General features: G+C 46.0%; 1 protein-coding gene across 1 annotated transcript in view; it reads left to right on the top strand.

Annotated features, from left to right (window-relative positions):
• Window positions 1-21284, top strand: part of LOC124550758 (serine/threonine-protein kinase SIK1-like) — a 454642-nt gene that overhangs the window by 381310 nt on the left and 52048 nt on the right. Inside the window, exons 9-11 of the mRNA XM_047125480.1 lie at window positions 10698-10920; window positions 19450-19599; window positions 19792-19989. Coding sequence (XP_046981436.1) covers window positions 10698-10920; window positions 19450-19599; window positions 19792-19989 — 571 coding nt within the window. The remainder of the gene's footprint in view (window positions 1-10697; window positions 10921-19449; window positions 19600-19791; window positions 19990-21284) is intronic.

The raw sequence follows: 21284 nt of genomic DNA, 5'->3' as shown, positions 1-21284 counted from the left end.
AGTCTTATTAATTTAGCACATATACCAACTTCTTTCAGTACTCTGTATAGTTCTTGCCGATTTATGCTGTCAAAGGCTTGTTTGAAATCGATGAGTAGGAAATGCAAATCTATATCATATTCATAGAACTTTTCCATCATTTGTCATCACAAATATTTGATCAGTTGTTCCTCTGCCAGGTCGAAAGCCACACTGATATTCCCCCAGAATGCCTTCTGCACAGTTCTGTATCCTTTCATTTAATATACTTGTGAAGATCCTATAAGCTGTACTTAGCAGTGTTACACCTCTATACTTTTCACATGCTGTTCTGTCCCCTTTCTTATTAATGGGGACTATTATTCCAATTTTCCAATTATCTTGCATAGTTTCTGTTTCCAATATATCTGATATTAATGTGTGCAGTTCCTTTATTACAGCCTCACCACCAGTTTTTATTAATTCAGCAATTATGCTGTCTTCCCAAGGGGCTCGATTGTTTTTTGACTTGTGCACAGCCTCTTGCAGTGTTGGCTTTCTTGTCGCATTGGTTTCATTGTCTACTTCCAGCTCCAATCTTCCCTCTTGTGCAGCTGTTTCTTCATCTTCTAGGCTGGTGCTTAGTGTATCTTTGAAATACTCTGCCCATCTTCCCACTATTTGTTCTTCCTCCCTTATCATTTTCCCATCTTTACTGGAACAGGCCATTGTTTCTGGTTGGAATCTATTCTTCATTTTGCCTAGGGCATGATAGAACTTTCTTATTTCACTCTGTTCCTTTACTTCTTCTAGTTGTTGAAATTTCTTCTTTTTCCACTCTTTTCTTTCTCTTGCACAGTCTGTTAGCTCTTCTCCTTAATTCTCTATATTGTCCCACATTATTTCTGGTTTCTCTCTGTAGCACTTTTGTTCTTGCCCTGTTCTTTTCCTCTATTGCTGACCTGCAATCTTCATCAAACCATGTACGTCAGTATGTTCTGAACAAATTACGAGGGCCACTCCAGAAGAAATGCACACTATTTTTTTTAATCCATCTTTTATTCTACGTGTTTGAAAGTTTTACAGTGTATAGATAAATCCTTTAGGAACAATACTTTCATTTCTCCACATAATTTCCATCCCTCTCAACTACCTTACACCATCTTGGAACCAGCGCCTGTATACCCACACGGTAAAATTCAGGACCAACCTGTTGGAGCCACTGTTTGGCAGCGTGCACAAGGGAGTCATCATCTTCAAACCTTGTTCCACGAAGAGTCTTTCAGTTTCCGAAAGAGATGATAGTCACATGGAGTCAGGTCAGGACTGTAAGGCGATGGTTCAGTGTTGTCGATCCGAGTTTCGTGATCGCTTCCACGGTTTTTTTAATTACATGTCGCCGTGCATTGTCGCACAACAGCAAAACATCCTGCTTTTGCCGACGTGGTCGAACACAACTCAGTCCAGCTTGAAGTTTCTTCAGTGTCGTCACATATGCATCAGAATTTATGGTGGTTCCACTTGGCATGATGTCCACAAGCAAGAGTCCTTCGGAATCGAAAAACACCGTAGCCATTACTTTTCCAGCAGAAGGTGTGGTTTTGAATTTTTTTCTTGGGTGAGCGTTCTCGCTTCCCACGCCCGGGTTCCCGGGATGGATTCCCGGCGGGGTCAGGGATTTTCTCTGCCTCGTGATGACTGGGTGTTGTGTGATGTCCTTAGGTTAGTTAGGTTTAAGTAGTTCTAAGTTCTAGCGTACTGATGACCTTAGCAGTTAAGTCCGATAGTGCTCAGAGCCATTTGAACCATTTTTTTTTTTTTGCAACTCGTTCTGGGATAGCGATTTAGTGTTACAGAGGATTTAGATTATAAGGATGCTTGATTGTATCGTGTAGCTTTTTGTATTTACTAACTCATCTCTGTCTTCTGTCGACCTGTACCAATTACAGACCTATCGAATCGTGACACCCTAATGCAGACCTAGCGCTGTTGTTGCAACACCACACAGCACCTGTTCAGCTCCAGTTATCGTTTGCAAGAGAGCGCCTTCTCAGTTTGAGGAGACTCTCTTGCGCAGAGCATCCCGGGAAGGCGGCGGGCGTTTGACGCGTGGCGGCAGGGGCCACGGAATCGGATGCAGCTGTTGACCCCAATCTGGACCGCCGGCGAGGCGCACGCCTGATTGGCCCCGTTCGGCGCCGTCTGACCAGTGACCAGTCGAACGATCGGCTGAAAGCCTCCTCTACAATGACCGACGGCTCAAGATTCCAAAGACCACTCTCGTCAAGCTGGTTGCTCTCCCTGGGGGAAACTCATAAGGGAAAATCCCCATCGCACCCCTCTCATAGCGGGTGGTAACTATTCAGGGTGTTACAAAAAGGTACGGCCAAACTTTCAGGAAACATGCCTCACACACAAAGAAAGAAAATATGTTATGTGGACATGTGTCCGGAAACGCTTACTTTCCATGTTAGAGCTCATTTTATTACTTCTCTTCAAATCACATTAATCATGGAATGGAAACACACAGCAACAAACGTACCAGCGTGCCTTCAAACACTTTGTTACAGGAAATGTTCAAAACGTCCTCAGTTAGCGAGGATACATGCATCCACCCTCCGTCGCATGGAATCCCTGATGCGCTGATGCGGCCCTGGAGAATGGCGTATTGTATCAGCCGTCCACAATACGAGCACGAAGAGTGTCTACATTTGGTACCGGCATTGCGTAGACAAGAGCTTTCAAATGCCTCCATAAATGAAAGTCAAGAGGGTTGAGGTAAGGAGAGCGTGGAGGCCATGGAATTGTTCCGCTTCTACCAATGCATCGGTCACCGAATCTGTTGTTGAGAAGCGTACGAACATTTCGACTGAAATGTGCAGGAGCTCCATCTTGCATGAACCACATGTTGTGTCGTACTTGTAACGGCACATGTTCTAGCAGCACAGGTAGAGTATCCCGTATGAAATCATGATAACGTGCTCCATTGAGCGTAGGTGGAAGAACATGGGGCCCAATCAAGACATCACCAACAATGCCTGCCCAAACGTTCACAGAAAATCTGTGTTGATGACGTGATTGAACAATTGCGTGCGGATTCTCGTCAGCCCACACATGTCGATTGTGAAAATTTACAATTTGATCACGTTGGAATGAAGCCTCATCCGTAAGAAGAACATTTGCACTGAAATGAGGATTGACACATTGTTGGATGAACCATTCGCAGAAGTGTACTCGTGGAGGCCAATCAGCTGCTGATAGTGCCTGCACACGCTGTACACTGTACGGAAACAACTGGTTCTCCCGTAGCACTCTCCATACAGTGACGTGGTCAACGTTACCTTGTACAGCAGCAACTTCTCTGACGCTGACATTAGGGTTATCGTCAACTGCACGAAGAATTGCCTCGTCCATTGCAGGTGTCCTCGTCGTTCTAGGTCTTCCCCAGTCTGTTGCTGTGTGTTTCCATTCCATGATTAATGAGATTTGAAGAGAAGTAATAAAATGAGCTCTAACAAGGAAAGTAAGCGTTTCTGGACGCATGTCCACGTAACATACCTTCTTTATTTGTGTGTGACGAATGTTTCCTGAAAGTTTGTCCGTACCTTTTTGTAACACCCTGTTTATTCACAACCGATACAAAAGTGTTACGTGTTTGCACATGTTACTGTCCGTCACCAGGCTTTTGTAGAACCCGTTGCCAGCGACGTGGAAGGCGTAGTATACCTTCAGCAGAGCCTGTTCTGTTGATGGTGCAAATGGAACGGTCTGAAGTTATGGTAATTCTCGTGTACGACTCTGATGGCGTTATACTAACGCATTACGCTCCTCCACGGCAGACCGTCACTGCACGGTATTACTGTTCGTTTTGTGGAGCATCACCTGCGACCAGCTTTGCGAAGGAAGCGGCGACACATTCTGCGCAACCCACCCATCATTTTGCATGACAATGCACAGGCGCAAGCTGTGGCTGCTCTGTTCAGTCTATGGGACTGGAAGTACTGTATCATCAACCATACTCCCCGGACTTAAGTCCTCGTGACTTTGATTTGATTCCGAAGGTGAAGGATCCACTTAGTGGCATTCACTTCAGAACTGTTGCAGAGATTCGACAGGCAGTAGACCACTCCATTCGTACCATCAACAGAACAGGCTCTGCTAACGGAATAGTACACCTTCCACATCGCTAGCAACGGATTCTACACAACGCTGGTGACTACTTTGAAGGACAGTAACAGGTGAAAATATGTAACTCTTTTATTGTTGTTGTTGTTGTTGTTGTTGTTGTGGTATTAAGTCCTGAGACTGGTTTGATGCAGCTCTCCATGCTACTCTATCCTGCGCAAGTTTCTTCATCTTCCAGTACCTACTGCAACCACATCCTTCTGAATCTGCTTAGTGTATTCATCTCTTGGTCTCCCTCTACGATTTTTACCCTCCAATACTAAACTGGTGATCCCTTGATGCCTCAGAACATGTCCTACCAACCGATCCCTTCTTCTAGTCAAGTTGTGCCATAAACTTCTCTTCTCCCCAATTCTATTTAACACCTCCTCATTAGTTACGTGATCTACCTATCTAATCTTCAGCATTCTTCTGTAGCACCACATTTCAAAAGCTTCTATTCTCTTCTTGTGTAAACTATTTATCGTCCATGTTTCACTTCCATACATGGCTACACTCCATACAAATACTTTCAGAAACGACTTCCTGACACTTAAATCTATACTCGATGTTAACAAATTTCTCTTCTTCAGAAACGCTTTCCTTGCCACTGCCAGTCTACATTTTATATCCTCTCTACTTCGACCATCATCAGTTATTTTGCTCCCCAAATAGCAAAACTACTTTACTACTTTAAGTGTCTCATTTCCTAATCTAATACCCTCAGCATCACCAGACTTAATTCGACTACATTCCATTATCCTCGTTTTGCTTTTGTTGGTGTTCATCTTATATCCTCCTTTCAAGACACTATCCTTTCCGTTCAACTGCTCTTCCAAGTCCTTTGCTGTCTCTGACAGAATTACAATGTCATCGGCGAACCTCAAAGTTTTTATTTCTTCTCCATGGATTTTAATACCTACTCCGAATTTTTCTTTTGTATCCTTCACTGCTTGCTCAATATACAGATTGAATAACATCGGGGAGAGGCTACAACCCTGTCGCACTCCCTTCCCAACCACTGCTTCCCTTTCATGTCCTTCGACTCTTATAGCTGCCATCTGGTTTCTGTACAAGTTGTAAATAGCCTTTCGCTCCCTGTATTTTACCCCTGCCACCTTCAGAATTTGAAAGAAAGTATCCCAGTCAACATTATCAAAAGCTTTCTCTAAGTCTACAAATGCTAGAAACGTAGGTTTGCCTTTTTCTTAATCTAGCTTCTAAGATAAGCCGTAGGGTCAGTATTGCCTCACGTATTCCAATATTTCTACAGAATCCAAACTGATCTTCCCCAAGGTCGACTTTTACTAGTTTTTCCATTCGTCTGTAAAGAATTCGCGTTAGTATTTTGTAGCCGTGACTTATTAAACTGATAGTTCGGTAATTTTCACATCTGTCAACACCTGCTTTCTTTGGGATTGGAATTATTATATTCTTCTTGAAGTCTGAGTGTACGGTTGTGAATAAATAGTTGCACTATTTAAGTTCCAATGCTCGTATTTAGCGGTAAGACAGCCCAATGGATAGCCCGTCAAAAACTGAACACAAATCAAGCACGAAAACGGGAAGGTGTTCCAGTGAACTGTGAAAAAAGAAGAAAAATAGAAACCGTGAACGGTCCAAGTTCAAATGTGCAACATCGAGAGAATATGAACAGCCATCGCGTCATGATTGTGTGGTCACGGTCTTGGACTGTGAAGTGGGAGAACCGTTTTCAAATCTCCCTCGTGTCGGCCGGATACTTCGCTGTATTCAGATTTGTACCTGTGTCGTGGTGTAACTCCGTTTGCAACAGCCAGGTGTAACGAAGGGACCTCCAGGTGTACGACCTCCTATTTGTTCTTCCAATGTAAGGACTGTTGCGTTCCGTTTTGAAAGTTTTGACTCTTGAATTCCTTTGTAGTTCACACCCGTTTATGTGTTGTTTTCATTGTAGTGACATGTATACGTGGCATTTCACATGCATTCGCTATTCATCACATTTCCTTGAGACGGTAATATAGTCTTGCCACATTACTCATTTTCCATAAACGCTACCAAGGCTACCGAATGGGAACAGACACGTCAATGACCAAACTGATTTTTTTGTGTCATCAATCTCTTGACTGGTTTGATGCGGCCAGCGACGAATTCATATTCTGCGCTAAACGCTTTATCTCAGAGTAGCGCTTGGAACATACGTGGTTAATTATTTACCGGATGTATTCCAGTCTCTGTCTTCCTCTACAGTTTTTACCCACTACAGTTCCGCCTAGTACCATGGAAGTCATTCTCTGACGCCTTAAGAGATGTCCCGTCATCCTGTCCCTTGTTGGTTCAAATGGCTCTGAGCACTATGGGACTTAACTTCAGAGGTCATCAGTCCCCTGGAACTTAGAACTACTTAAACCTAACTGGTTAAGGACATCACACACATCCATGCCCCAGGCAGGATTCGAACCTGCGACCGTAGCGGTTGCGCGATTCCAGACTATAGCGCCTAGAACCGCTCGGCCACTCCGGCCGGCTGTCCCTTCTTCTTGTTAGTTTATTCCACATATTCCTTTCCTCTCCGATTGTGCACAGAACCTCCTCATTCTTTATTTTATCAGTCCACCTAATATTCAACATTCGTCTGTACCACCACGTAAATTTCAACAATCGTCTGTAGCACATAATTTTTTGAAAAGTAATAGGGGTACGAGGAAGATTTGAAGATGGATTTGCCATTTTATAGTCCAACGCAGTGATCACACAACCACGATGCATTGGTTACTCATACATCTACATCTACATACATACTCCGCAATCCACCATACGCTGCGAGGCGGAGGGTACCTCGTACAATTACTAGCATCTTCACTCCCTGTTTCACTCCCAAACAGAACGAGGGAAAAATGACTGCCTATATGCCTCTGTACGAGCGCTAATCTCTCTTATCTTTGTGGTATTTCCGCGAAATGTAAGTTGGCGACAGTAAAATTGTACTGCAGTCAGCCTCAAATGCTGGTTTCCTCAGTAGCGATTCACGAAAAGAACGCCTCCTTTCCTCCAGAGACTCTCACCCGAGTTCCTGAAGCATTTCCGTAACACACGCGTGATGATCAAACCTATCAGTAATAATTCTAGCAGCCCGCCTCTGAACTGCTTCTATGTCCTCCCTCAATCCGACCTGATAGGGATCCCAAACGCTCGAGCAGTACTCAAGAATAGGTCGTACTCATATTGGCGCCATGTCGCACTTCTCGTGCTTGGACCCTTTATTGTTTCTATTTTTCTTATTTTTCCACAGTCCGGTACACCTTCTCCCAGTTTTCATCCTTGATCTGCGTTCAGTTTTCACGGGCTGTCCACTGGGCCATTCTACCACTAAATCTTGAGGGGGGAGGGGGGGCGATGGGAAGTTTCCCCTGCCAGCAGGCTGGTGTCTGCTATATGTAGCCGTGGGAAAGATGGTTGCCAGGCCGAGATTGGCTGGAAGAAGCATAAGAAAGGGAAATTCACCCACGAAGGTCACGCGGAAGTACTCTCGCTGCACCGATTCTTGAGTAATGATCGTCAGTGTGGGACCCCTTATTCACTGGTTTGGTGCTCTCCACCACGAAGTTTTTGGCCGTGTCGAGCCAGAGTTATGCAACATTTTTTGAAAGACTAAGCCGTCCCTTAACTGTGTATTACTCTAATTGTCTTCTGTACATTCTAGATTTCGGCTTTTATGCTGTTATACGTACAGTGATAAAAGTTCTTAGGCTATTAACACGTCGTGTCTGTTAAGGCAGTCCAAAACAGATAAACAAGTGGTGTTTATCTGTTCATTTCTCGTGCCAATTGCATCCTATCGGCATGTACACCGTAAGCAGTGGTAGTCTGCTAAAAAACAGCAAAACTCATCTTGCTTGCATAAAAAATCCTCGGTTTACTTGCCGCGTCAAATTTGGATAAAATCCCAAGCTTTCGATGACTACCTCCGTCGTCTTCGTCCGAGGTAAAACTGTTTTACCCCTGACGATGACGATGGAGGTAGTCATCGAAAGCTTGGGATTTTATCTAAATTTGACGCGGCAAGTAAACCGAGAACTTTTTATGCAAGGTCTCCGTCGCGAAAGACTTCGTAGTCAATTCATCTTACTTCTCGACATAGTTTCCATTGAGGAATATGCATTTGGTCCAGCGAACCTCCGGCTTTTCAATCCAACGGAAAAATAATTTATGTCAAACTGAAAAATACTCGTTGACAGCAACTGTCATTTCTTCATTTGCCGAAAATTTCTTCCCAGCAAACCATAGTTTCAAGTTAGGGAACAAGAACAAGTCACTGGGAGCTACGTCTGGTGAATAGGGCGGATGAGGAATCACCTCCAAGTCCAGTCCACGCCGTTTCGCCATTGTTATCGCTATGTATGGGATAGTCCATCATCCCGGTGAAAGGGCACTTTTTTGCGTTGGCCTTTTTCCAGCCAACGCACGTATCAAATGATCCAGCGATGTAGCATAATATGGTTTAGTTACTGCACTGCCTTTTTCCAAGGAATGTATGACAATTGTTCCTTGGGAATCCCAAAAACAGTGACCATCACGTTACCAGCTGGAAAAATTATCTTTGTCTTCTGCGGCGCACTTTCACCGGTTGTCCGTTGTTTTGACTACTGGTTTGACTCTGGTGAGTAATGATGGCTTCATGATTCATCAAAAGTCACAAATAGGCGGAAAAGCCTTACTGGTTGAGATTAAACATTGCCAGACGTGTTGAAATATTGTGCCGGATGCACTTTTGGTCGACTTAGAGCAATCGTTCACAGCTTCTTGATAGCCAGTTCTCCGGGCAGGATATTACGTACTCCCTGAGTTGAGATTCCTACAGTCTCAACAATCTCACGAATTTTAATTCGGCGGTTTTGCATTACCATGTGATGGATTCTGTCAGTGGTTTCCTTTGTGGTGACCTCAACTGAACGGCCAGTTCGGAGTTCGTCTTCGGTGTTTGTCCAACTACGTTTAAATTAATTAATCGAACAGAAATTGGTTTTCAAATACGTCCACTTGTATTTTTATTGCGTTCTGTAACAACCTCCTCCTCTACGTATGTTCTGTTTTTATAAAATCCTGATTTTTTGAACATTGCATTTATCTGTTATACTGATTTATAGGTAATAAGACTTCTTCAGATGGCCAATTTATATGGGTTGAAACGTAGTTCAAGAGCTTTTGACTGCTACCTTCCATAGCTGGTGGCTGTTTTCATTCCATATACAGTAGGTGATCAAAAGTATCCGAACACACGCAAAAAAGTACGTTTTTCATATACGGTGCATTGCACTGTCACCTACTGCCAGGTACTCCAAATTAGCGACCTCAGCAGTCATTAGACATTGTGAGAGAGCAGAATGGGGCACTCCGCGGAGCTCACGGGCTTCGAACGTGGTCAGGTGATTGGGTGTCAATTGCGTCATACGTCTGTACGCAAGGTTTCCACACTCCTAAACGTACCTAGGTCCACTGTTTCCGATGCGATAGTAAAGTGGAAAGGTGAAGGGAGACGTACAGAACAAAAGCGTACAGGCCGACTTCGTCTGTTCATTGACAGACACCGCCAACAGTTGAAGAGGGTCGTAATCTGTAATAGGCAGACATCTGTCGAGACCATCACACAGGAATTAAAAACTGCATCAGGATCCACTGTAAATACGAGTACTATGACAGTTAGGCGAGAGGTGAGAAAACTTGGATTTCATGGTCGAGCGGCTGCTCATAAGCCACACATCACGCCGGTAAATGCCAAACGACGCCTCGCTTGGTGTAAGGAGCGTAAACAGTGGACGATTGAACAGTGGAAAAACGTTGTGTGGAGTGATGAATTACGGTACAGAATGTGACGATGCGATGGAATGGTACGGGAATGGTGAATGCCCAGTGAACGTCATCCGCCTGCGGGTGTAGTGCCAACAGTAAAATGCGGTGGTGTTATGGTGTGGTGGTGTTTTTCATGGAGGGTGCTTGCACGCCTTGTTGTATTGCGTGGCACTATCACAGCACAGGCCTACATTGATGTTTTAAGCACCTTCTTGCTTCCCACTGTTGAAGAGCAATTCGGGGATGGCGAGTGCATCTTTCAACACGACTGAGCACCTGCTCATAATGCACGGCCAGTGGCGGAGTGGTTACACAACAATAATATCCCGATAATGGACTGGCCTGCGCAGAGTCCTGACCTGAGTCCTATGAACACCTTCGGGATGTTTTGGAACGCCGACTTCGTGCAAGGCCTCACCGCCCGACGTAGATACCTCTCCTAAGTGCAGCACTCTGTGAAGAATGGGCTGCCATTCCCCAGTATCTGATTGTACGTGTGCCTGGGAGAGCGGAAGCTGTCACCAAGGCTAAGAGTGGGCCAACCCATTACTCCAGCATTGCCGATGGTGGGCGCCACGAACTTGTAAGTCATTTTCAGCCAGGTGTCCGGATACTTTTGATCACATAGTGTACGTTTCCTTTCCTGTCTTTCCTTCCTTTGCTTGCCCTTTCTTTGTATCCGTTTCTTTTTTCTTCTCTCTTCCTTCCTTCCTTGCTTCTGGATCCCTCACCTTGACCCGTTGCAGGCGCCTCCCGACGCGGCACCTGTCGAGCGTGTCGGCGGACGAGGGGGTGGAGGTGGAGGCGGAGGGCGGCTACGGCAGCGCGTCGTCCTCCAGCTGCAACAAGAGCCTTAGCCAGCACCTCAGCTGCGACTCGGGCTGCTCCGCCGTCTTCGAGGGCTCCGGGCTCGACCTCGCCTCCAGCCTGCCCTCCTGCAGCTACAGCCGCGACGGATCCGCGCTCGAGGTGAGTGCCGGCGCTCACTAACAGCGAGGCCAAGCGCAGAAGAATAGTGGGTCGCTGAGGCTGGCGAGTGGTGGTGTACAGCCGTGCCTTAGGCATCCTAGTGTTGGTGAAGTGTGTTCCTTAAGGGGAGAAACCACATTAGGAGGCTCGTTGACACTGATTTTTTGGGATTTTTTTGGGTGGGATGCATTAGTTAGTAGTAGTAGTAGTAGTTGTTGTTGTTGTTGTTGTTGTTGTGGTCTTCAGTCCTCAGACTGGTTTGATGCAGCTCACCATGCTACTCTATCCTGTGCAAGCTTCTTCATCTCCCACTACTTACTGCAACCTACATCCTTCTGAATCTGCTTAGTGTATTCATCTCTTGGTCTCCCTCTACGACTTTTACCCTCCACGCTGCCCTCCAATGTTAAATTTGTGATCCCCTGATGACTCAGAACATGTCCTACCAACCGGTCCCTTCTTCTTGTCAAGTTGTGCCACAAACTCCTCTTCTCCCCAATTCTATTCAATACCTCCTCATTAGTTATGTGATCGACCCATCTAATCTTCAGCATTCTTCTGTGGCACCACATTCCGAAAGCTTCTATTCTCTTCTTGTCCAAACTATTTATCGTCCATGTTTCACTTCCATACATGGCTACACTCCATACCAATACTTTCACAAACGACTTCCTGACACTTAAATCATTGCCAGTCTACATTTGATATCCTCTCTACTTCGACCATCAGCAGTTATTTTGTTCCCCAAATAGCAAAACTCCTTACTATTGTAAGTTTCTCGTTTCCTAATCTAATTCCCTCAGCATCACCCGACTTAATGCGACTACATTCCATTAGCCTCGTTTTAGTTTCGTTGATGTTTATATCCTCCTTTCAAGACACTGTCCATTCCGTTCAACTGCTCTTCCAAGTCCTTTGCTGTCTCTGACAGAATTACAATGTCATCGGCGAATCCAAAGTTTTTATTTCTTCTCCATGGATTTTAATACCTACTCCGAATTTTTCTTTTGTTTCCTTTACTGCTTGCTCAATTTACAGATTGAATAACATCAGGGAGAGGCTACAACCCTGCCTCACTCCCTTCCCAACCACTGCTTCCCTTTCATGTCCCTCGACTCTTATAACTGCCATCTGCTTTCTGTACAAATTGTAAATAGCCTTTCGCTCTCTGTATTTTACGCCTGCCACCTTCAGAATTTGAAAGAGAGTATTCCAATCAACATTGTCAAAAGCTTTCTCTAAGTCTACAAATGCTAGAAACGTTGGTTTGCCTTTCCTTAATCTTTCTTCTAAGATAAGTCGTAGGGTCAGTATTGACTCACTTGTTGCAATATTTCTACGGAATTCAAACTGATATTTCCCGGGGTCGCCTTCTATCAGTTTTTCCATTCGTATGTAAAAAGTTCGCGTTAGTATTTTGCAGCTGTGACTTATTAAACTGATAGTTCAGTAATTTTCACATCTGTCAACACCTGCTTTCTTTGCGATTGGGATTATTATATTCTTCTTGAAGTCTGAGGGTATTTCGCCTGTCTCATACATCTTGCTCACCAGATGGTAGAGTTTTGTCAGGACTGGCTCTCCCACGGCCGTCAGTAGTTGCAATGGAATATTGTCTACTCCTGGGCCCTTGTTTCGACTCAGGTCTTGCAGTGCTCTGTCAAACTCTTCACGCAGTATTATATCTCCCATTTCATCTTCATCTACATCCTCTTCCATTTCCATAATATTGTCCTCAAGTACATCGCCCTTGTATAGACCCTCTATATACTCCTTCCACTTTTCTGCTTTCCCTTCTTTGCTTAGAACTGGGTTCCCATCTGAGCTCTTGATATTCATGCAAGTGGTTCTCCTTCCTCCAAAGTTAGAATTTAATAAAATTTGACATTATTTCATTCATATTCCGAACAGTTTTTGTGAAAGTTTTTGAATAGTTTCAGGCAAATATAACAAAGTTGCGCTGTGATGTCCGCTGAAGGTTGTGAGTATAATTCCCCAATTGCGTGCAGTGCAGCCATTTCTAACAATACCACCACTTGCAAAGTAGGTTAGAAATCAGATTAATAATGTTACTCACGCAACATATGTTCGTTTTATCGGGCAACAACGAAGTTACTGACTGTGGATGGTATCGTCAGAATGGAAATAATGAAGTCACTGTAAAACAGTCATTAATTTTGGCACTTATCTTGAATGGATTCCCACGTAGATTTCGTCGAAGTTGTTATGGCTCATCTTGTTGATTCTAGGGTGATTCCACTTTGACTGCTAGAAGGTCCAGATCTGTATTTTAGCAATATTTGAAGACCTAACAAATGCGTTTTTCAGGAAATTTTTAATAATTAGACAATCCCAGATCAGAACAATGGTATGGTAGAAATTATTTTTGACTTGGTGCTCACGATCCACATTTTTATTAAACTTGTTGTAAATTCGCATAAACTACTTCTTAATTGTCACATCATCAAGAAAACAGTTTTGTATCAATCTTCGTACACTTAATTTTCACTTTAACCAAACACAAGATTTGACTGTTCTTTTACAAAGCGAAATAACAACTTAACTTCTGCAAAGTGGAACAAAGACTGCTCTGTGCCCATTCGCGCCAAAACGGTTACAAGTAAGCCAAAGATTATGACAGTCTCACAGAAATGAATACACAGAACCACCATATCACTGTAATATATCGATACGTCGGAGTACCTATACATTATTAAAACCAAATGTGAATATTGTCACAAAAATATGTCTGCTACTTCGCAGAAAAGTAGTACGATATTACTGGTATCGAGAACTGGGGTTGGAGTGCCGTAATGGTACGTAAATAGAGAACCATTACACATTCATATTTTCATCTGTGATCAAAAAGTTTTTTTTTACATAACTTATTTTCTAAGAATATGAACCTCAATACAGGTGAAAATAATGAAAATTAAAAATTTTGCTCGCGTTGGAACAATTTGCTTCGATTTTCACGATCTTTTTCTCTAATTATGCAATGAAAAATACCCTTAAAATCACGATATCATCTCAGAAGGCTGTTCATATAATTCGTAATTTTATTAAGAATCGTACTATCATTTTTCGTAATGATCGGTTCTATACTTTCTGACTGCACGCAAATGTGAAAAAGTCATTTCGAGATATCGCGTTTGAAAAATAAGTTCTCGGAAACTAGAAATTCAAGGAAGTTAACATTAATGTAAAATGCTTACCGATTAATCTGCGATTCCAGCACCATATGGTAATCCTTCCTCATAGGCTTCGTTTTGCGCTGGCAGCGGTGCTTTCCGACCTTCCTTCGATTCCAGTGAACTACGTCGATTCTGCCGGCTCACACGATGGTTATCCATTTGTTCGGCATAATTGAAGCTGTGCGTGCCTACTACAATTTCTGCCTCGATCATGACCATCAGAAGGGATGAATTTCCTTCATTGAATAAGCACGCTGCTAAATACGATGCCAATTCAATGACTTTCAGTCCGGAGAGCAAGTGCTTAGGAGCTAATCGTCAAATGGTGGAAACTTTCATTGGCATTTTGTGTGTGGCCACCTAAACATCTCTCCAGTAATTCATCCCTTGATAAATCTTCATATATTGGAAGAATTTCCTTCTGTACGTCGGGGTGCAATGGAGTAGGGTGCGTTTCATGTTCCGTTCCAAGGGCAGTTCGCTTCAGCCATTCGTACCAGCTGTCTTCTCCCTCTGGGCAATACTCGTGTCGAGGATTTTCATCCGTGGAAATCATATGATAGTATGCCGCCATAATTTCTTTTTCCAGCCTTTACCCGATGTGCACTCGCTTCTACGCTCATAAAACGTAAACGAATGCGAATTTCGCTTTGAAGTTTTGACAGTGTATTCTTGGATATTGAAGCTAACGATTTATGCAATAAAACATGGGATTTTTCGAACCTCCTAAAGTGGTTTACCCCCTTAACCAACATCGCTATATGTTAACTGGCTACACGCGAGCGGAAGAGTGGGAGCACTGACATATGGATCTTTACTGCGTGACTTACGGCTAAACGAGACGAGACTATCGGAAATTTTCGGAGGGTGGGCGCTATGTTCATGTTTATTCATCTCATGGGGTATTTCTCCCAGTTGCCTTGTGTACTACAGTGTAGCAGTTTCTTCTACGTAAGGTCCAAGTGTAGTCGAGCTACAGTATGCTACTTGGCAATGACAACATGGGAAAGGTACTTTCGCCCTTAAGTTTTGCACACCAGTGATTTGATTATACATATCTTAAGTTTGGCAAACCTCTATAGATTTCCAATAATTTTAAAATGAAAGAGCGTTCTGCAGATTTTTTAAAGACATTTTCACAATTCGATTGACACAAGACAGCAAATCGCCCAAATAAATACACTCGTGGAAATTGAAATAAGAACACCGTGAATTCATTGTCCCAGGAAGGGGAAACTTTATTGACACATTCCTGGGGTCAGATACATCACATGATCACACTGACAGAACCACAGGCACATAGACACAGGCAACAGAGCATGCACAGTGTCGGCACTAGTACAGTGTATATCCACCTTTCGCAGCAATGCAGCCTGCTATTCTCCCATGGAGACGATCGAAGAGATGCTGGATGTAGTCCTGTGGAACGGCTTGCCATGCCATTTCCACCTGGCGCCTCAGTTGGACCAGCGTTCGTGCTGGACGTGCAGACCGCGTGAGACGACGCTTCATCCAGTCCCAAACATGCGCAATGGCGGACAGATCCGGAGATCTTGCTGGCCAGGGTAGTTGACTTACACCTTCTAGAGCACGTTGGGTGGCACGGGATACATGTGGACGTGCATTGTCCTGTTGGAACAGCAAGTTCCCTTGCCGGTCTAGGAATGGTAGAACGATGGGTTCGATGACGGTTTGGATGTACCGTGCACTATTCAGTGTGCCCTCGACGATCACCAGTGGTGTACGGCCAGTGTAGGAGATCGCTCCCCACACCATGATGCCGGGTGTTGGCCCTGTGTGCCACGGTCGTATGCAGTCCTGATTGTGGCGCTCACCTGCACGGCGCCAAACACGCATACGACCATCATTGGCACCAAGGCAGAAGCGACTCTCATCGCTGAAGACGACACGTCTCCATTCGTCCCTCCATTCACGCCTGTCGCGACACCACTGGAGGCGGGCTGCACGATGTTGGGGCGTGAGCGGAAGACGGCCTAACGGTGTGCGGGACCGTAGCCCAGCTTCATGGAGACGGTTGCGAATGGTCCTCGCCGATACCCCAGGAGCAACAGTGTCCTTAATTTGCTGGGAAGTGGCGGTGCGGTCCCCTACGGCACTGCGTAGGATCCTACGGTCTTGGCGTGCATCCGTGCGTCGCTGCGGTCCGGTCCCAGGTCGACGGGCACGTGCACCTTCCGCCGACCACTGGCGACAACATCGATGTACTGTGGAGACCTCACGCCCCACGTGTTGAGCAATTCGGCGGTACGTCCACCCGGCCTCCCGCATGCCCACTATACGCCCTCGCTCAAAGTCCGTCAACTGCACATACGGTTCACGTCCATGCTGTCGCGGCATGCTACCAGTGTTAAAGACTGCGATGGAGCTCCGTATGCCACGGCAAACTGGCTGACACTGACGGCGGCGGTGCACAAATGCTGCGCAGCTAGCGCCATTCGACGGCCAATACCGCGGTTCCTGGTGTGTCCGCTGTGCCGTGCGTGTGATCATTGCTTGTACAGCCCTCTCGCAGTGTCCGGAGCAAGTATGGTGGGTCTGACACACCGGTGTCAATGTGTTCTTTTTTCCATTTCCAGGAGTGTATTTTGGCATACGGGACTGAACTGACAGTATTGCCCAGAACAAAATGTTGCCCGATATTATTTGGTCGAGGAGCCGATTTAACGCAAGGTGAACAATTCCAGAATCTGAGTGTCTCTCACCGCAGTTTCCAGTGGAAGCATCACCGACTCTGGATACGACGCTTTTGAGTGCATTTGCCTTGTTCCGTGCTTACTGTGAGTGTCCTCGTGCAGAGTGTGGTATCCAAAAGTTCTCGAAACATAACTGCACCAGTTATGTCTTATCTATATCTTCTACTGTAGCATCTCCTTCAAGTTAAACCCTTCGGGAGTAATCACTCAGATCCTTTACGTTTATGCCAGTTTCAAAACTAAGTCCTGGATTTTCTTTAGTGTGTTTCACACACTCCTCGATTCCACTTGACTACTCTTCACGGTATCAGATCTTTACCCCTCCAACTGTTGTTCATCCTGGGGAATATGAAGACATCGGCTGGGGCTAAGTGTGGCGAGTACCTTTGCTCCTCGTGTTCTGTCCGAAACGTCTTAGAAAATCGCTATGCAACTCTAATAACCGGTTGGCCTGGAGAGAACACTTCGTGAACAATCGCATCAGTATTATTATAATTTTTTTTTAAAAAACCATGATTAGTGAGCTCTTTTTGGCCGAGGTGAAAGAGTAGTCTTTCATTGTTGGTCACTTTCTGAAAACATGGCCATAAATATAACTTTCATCCCCAGTGATGCAGCGCACACTTCATGGCAATACTTCTCACACTTCCTGCTACAATACGTTCACATGTATCGTAATTTATTGCGTAGGTGTTGCAGAGGTCTTTTATAATTTGTCAGTGATCTTGCAGATTCAGATCCGTCCCTTTCCGAACATTTTCAACTGTGATGCTAGTTGACAGCCGACTGGAACTTTCCGTCATCCGTCCAGTAACTACGGAGCGAGGTCGCGCTGTGGTTAGCACACTGCACTCGCTTTCGGGAGGACGACAATTCAAACGCGTGTACTTGCCTTCAGCAAGGTCCGAGCAGGCACACGGGGGGAGGGGTTTATTAGTGATTCGGATCTCCAACGTTAGGCGGGTGATGGAGCCCCTTAGGGAAATAGCGGAAAGGTCGGGGAAGAAGGCCAGTGTTCACTCTGTCTGCTTGCCGGGGGGTCTCATCCGAGATGGGGAGGAGGCCCTGCCGGCGGCGATAGAGAACACTGGGTGCACCCGACTGCAAATTGTTGCTCTTGTCGGCACCAATGACTCCTGCCGTCTGGGTTAAGAGGTCATCCTCAGTTCATACAGGCGGTTGGCGGAGTTGGTGAAGGCGGAAAGCCTCGCTCGCAGGGTGGAGTCTGAGCTAACTATTTGTAGTATCGTTCCCAGAACCGATCGCGGTCCTCTTGTTTGGCTCCGAGTGGAAGGCTTAAACCAAAGACTCAGACGATTCTGCGGAGATCCGGCGTACAAATCTCCGCTATCGGGTGGAGAAATGTAGGGTCCCCCTGAATAGGTCAGGCGTGCACTACACCCAAGAAGCGGCTACAAGGGTAGCGGAGTAGGTGCGGAGTGCACATGTGGGTTTTTTAGGTTAGAGAATTCCCTCCCTAGGCCCGACAAGACGCCTCCTGAGACGCGACAAGGTAGTAGTAGGCAAAACGCAACAGGGAATAACAATATTAATGTGGTAATAGTAAACTGCAGGAGCGTCTATAGAAAGGTGCCAGAACTGCTCCCATTAATAAACGGTCACAATGCCCACATAGTACTAGGGACGGTAAGTTGGCTGAAACCAGATGTAAACAGTAATGAAACTCTAAACTCAGATTGGAATGTATACCACAGAGACAGGCTGGGCAGTGAAGGGGGAGGCGTGTTTATAGCGATAAAAAGTTCAATAGTATCGAAGGAAATTGACGGAGATCCGAAATGTGAAATAATTTGGGTGAAGGTCACGGTTAAAGCAGGCTCAAACATGGTAATTGGATATGTCTATAGGCGCCCTGGCTCAGCAGCTGTTGTGGCAGAGCAACTGAAGGAAAATTTGGAAAATATTTCGAGTAGATTTCCCGACGCGAACCGGAACCGTGGCAAGGCGCCCTTGGCGGCGCAGCTCTACGCATGTGGCGTGCTATTTCGTGGGTTTCGCGCTCCACAAACCCTAAGTCCCTGAGTGCGATATCATTGCAGCGACTCGTGCACTTCACGTGCTCAATTAACGATGCGCCATGTGACTGGGTCACAATTGTTCACAACTGAAGAACATTTTGGACAATGCGAGCGAATGATTTGGTCGTTCTGATCGCCTGACATGAATCCCACGGAACATGTGTGGAATGTAATCGAGAGGTCAGTTTTTGCATAAAATCCTGCCCCAGCAGCACTTTCGCAGTTACGGACGGCCATAGAGGCGACATGGCTGCAGGAGACTTCCAAATCGAGTTCTTGTATTACACCCGGCAAAACGAGTTCCAACATGATATTGGGAAGTATTCCGTTACTTTTGGCACCTCATTGTATGGCGAGTCTTCTGGCGGTATTTAAATGTACTCTTTAACCATTTGCGCGCAAACTTCGAATTTTTGGAACTTTTGGATACCGCCCTGTACATCGTGTTCGGGTGTAGCTGTTACAGCCGGCTGCGCGGTGGTGGGTTGTAACCTGTGTCGTAGCAGAGGCGTCGGCGGGCTATGAGTGGGTGTGGCGTGTTGTAGGTGTTGTAGCTAATAGCTGCGGCCCGCTTGGCCTCAGGTGTGGCTGCCGGCAGCGGCGGCAGGTGTCGCGTGCGGGGGCGTGTCGACTCCACCCCCGCGGCCCACCGCGTCGCCGACTCCGCCCCCGGGCCTGGTGCCGGCGGCAGCCGCCCTCGCGATACGCCCCCGTCTGCCGCAGCTGGCGGGGGCGGGCAGCTGCGAGGGGGCGGCGGCCGCGGCGGCAGCTGCGGCGGCGGTCGGCGGCTCCGGAGGCGGCGGGGGCGGCCCCGGGGATTTCCGCGACGGGCGGCGCGCGTCGGACGGCGGGCTGGTGGCGGGCGGCGGCGGCCCGCTGGGGGCGGCGCTGGGGCTGGCGGCGCGCGCCGGGGGCGTGCCGGAGCTGCACGGCGCGCTGCGCTGCCGCTACCGAGAGCCGCTGCCCAGGGCGGACCGCGACCGCGCCGCCAGGGAGCGCCTGGGGCTGGCCGCCGCCTCCCAGGGCCAGGGCCAGGGCCAGGGGCTGCAGCACCAGTTGCTCGCCTCGCGCCTCCTGCACTCCCGCAGGCTCCTGCTGCAGACCATGCACGCCAAGCACCAGGTCAGTCACTACCCAGTACGCAGTACTCGGCACCCGTTCATCCGACGTAGTGTTACTAGTCACTAGTGGGTAATGATGTCACCAAACTCTTGTGGTGCCATTTCTTTCCTATCTTCCGCCCTCGTCTGTTCATCCCTTCTTCACTCCAGCCTCATTTCCTTGACGTCGCTCAGTTCTCCTTTCAATTCATTCATTCCGTCCCGCGGTCTTTTCGGTCCCGCAGGCCTTTTCGGTCCCGCAGCCTTTTTCCGTAGTTAATTTATTTATTCATTCATTAGGTTACTATTGACCGACTGACTCATTCATTCATTTTGCAAGTGATTGATCGATTCGTTTATTCATTTGTTTACCTGTTCATTTTGCAGATGATTGATTGATTTGTTCATTTTTTCTGCGAGTAATTGATTCATTACTTCATTCATTCGTATTGCAGTTAATTAACTGCTTAAATCATTCATTCAGTTATGCATTTTTCTTGATTCATTTCTTCATCCGTCCATTCATTAATCCATCCATTCATCCATCCCTTGATCCCAGAGCTCAGTGACGTGTTCAGTCTTTGTTCTGTGCTAACAGAATATGCATTTCAAGGTGTTGGAGCATTTTCCATTTAGTCTTGATCTCGACTGTCAGATTTCCAATTGTTTTGACCACTTAAAAGACTGTTTGAAGGCTGTGTGTTCAGCCTCGATTCAGAGGAGAAGCCTTTAGCGTAGGTAGCTGCGCAACACAAATACAAAATAAAAAATATCTTTGTGTTCATTGTATAGTGCGATCTCGATTGTAATTTTGAAAACTGTGCATGCAGTTACTTTGTATGGATTTTGTTTTTCTGTCTATTTCAGTGGACAGCTGATACGAATTAAGTCAGCGGACAGCTATCCAAATCCCAGTAGTGCCTGTTTAGACTCATGGAACTTAATTTGACAGAACCATCAAGACTTTTATATGGCTCGTTAGCAGGATATTGGCAGTTTGAAGTGAGTTTTATGTTGCAGGCAGCGTGTTTCTCCATACATCAGTAACAATGTCACAGCTATGTCGCACTGTCATAGTGAACGTTTCAGTGGGAAATTCTTTTTCTTCTTCGTGCATGTCTTAGCCATTTGCCTGTTATGCCCCATTGGTTGAAATTATTTTCATTTTTCCACCTGTTCCTTGGCCTTTCTAAACGTTTTTTGCCCACTGGATGGTAACTCATCATTAATTTTGGTACTCTCCCGTCCTCCATTCTTGTTACATAGTCCTTCCAGTTGTTCCTGTATTCCTTAATGTTCTCATTTAATCTTCTCACT

The sequence above is a fragment of the Schistocerca americana genome, chromosome 9, assembly GCF_021461395.2.
Source record: "Schistocerca americana isolate TAMUIC-IGC-003095 chromosome 9, iqSchAmer2.1, whole genome shotgun sequence".
In the NCBI taxonomy this organism is placed as follows: Eukaryota; Metazoa; Arthropoda; class Insecta; order Orthoptera; family Acrididae; genus Schistocerca; species Schistocerca americana.
Note: the sequence above shows the minus strand (reverse complement) of the source record. Positions and strands in the feature narration are given on the sequence as shown.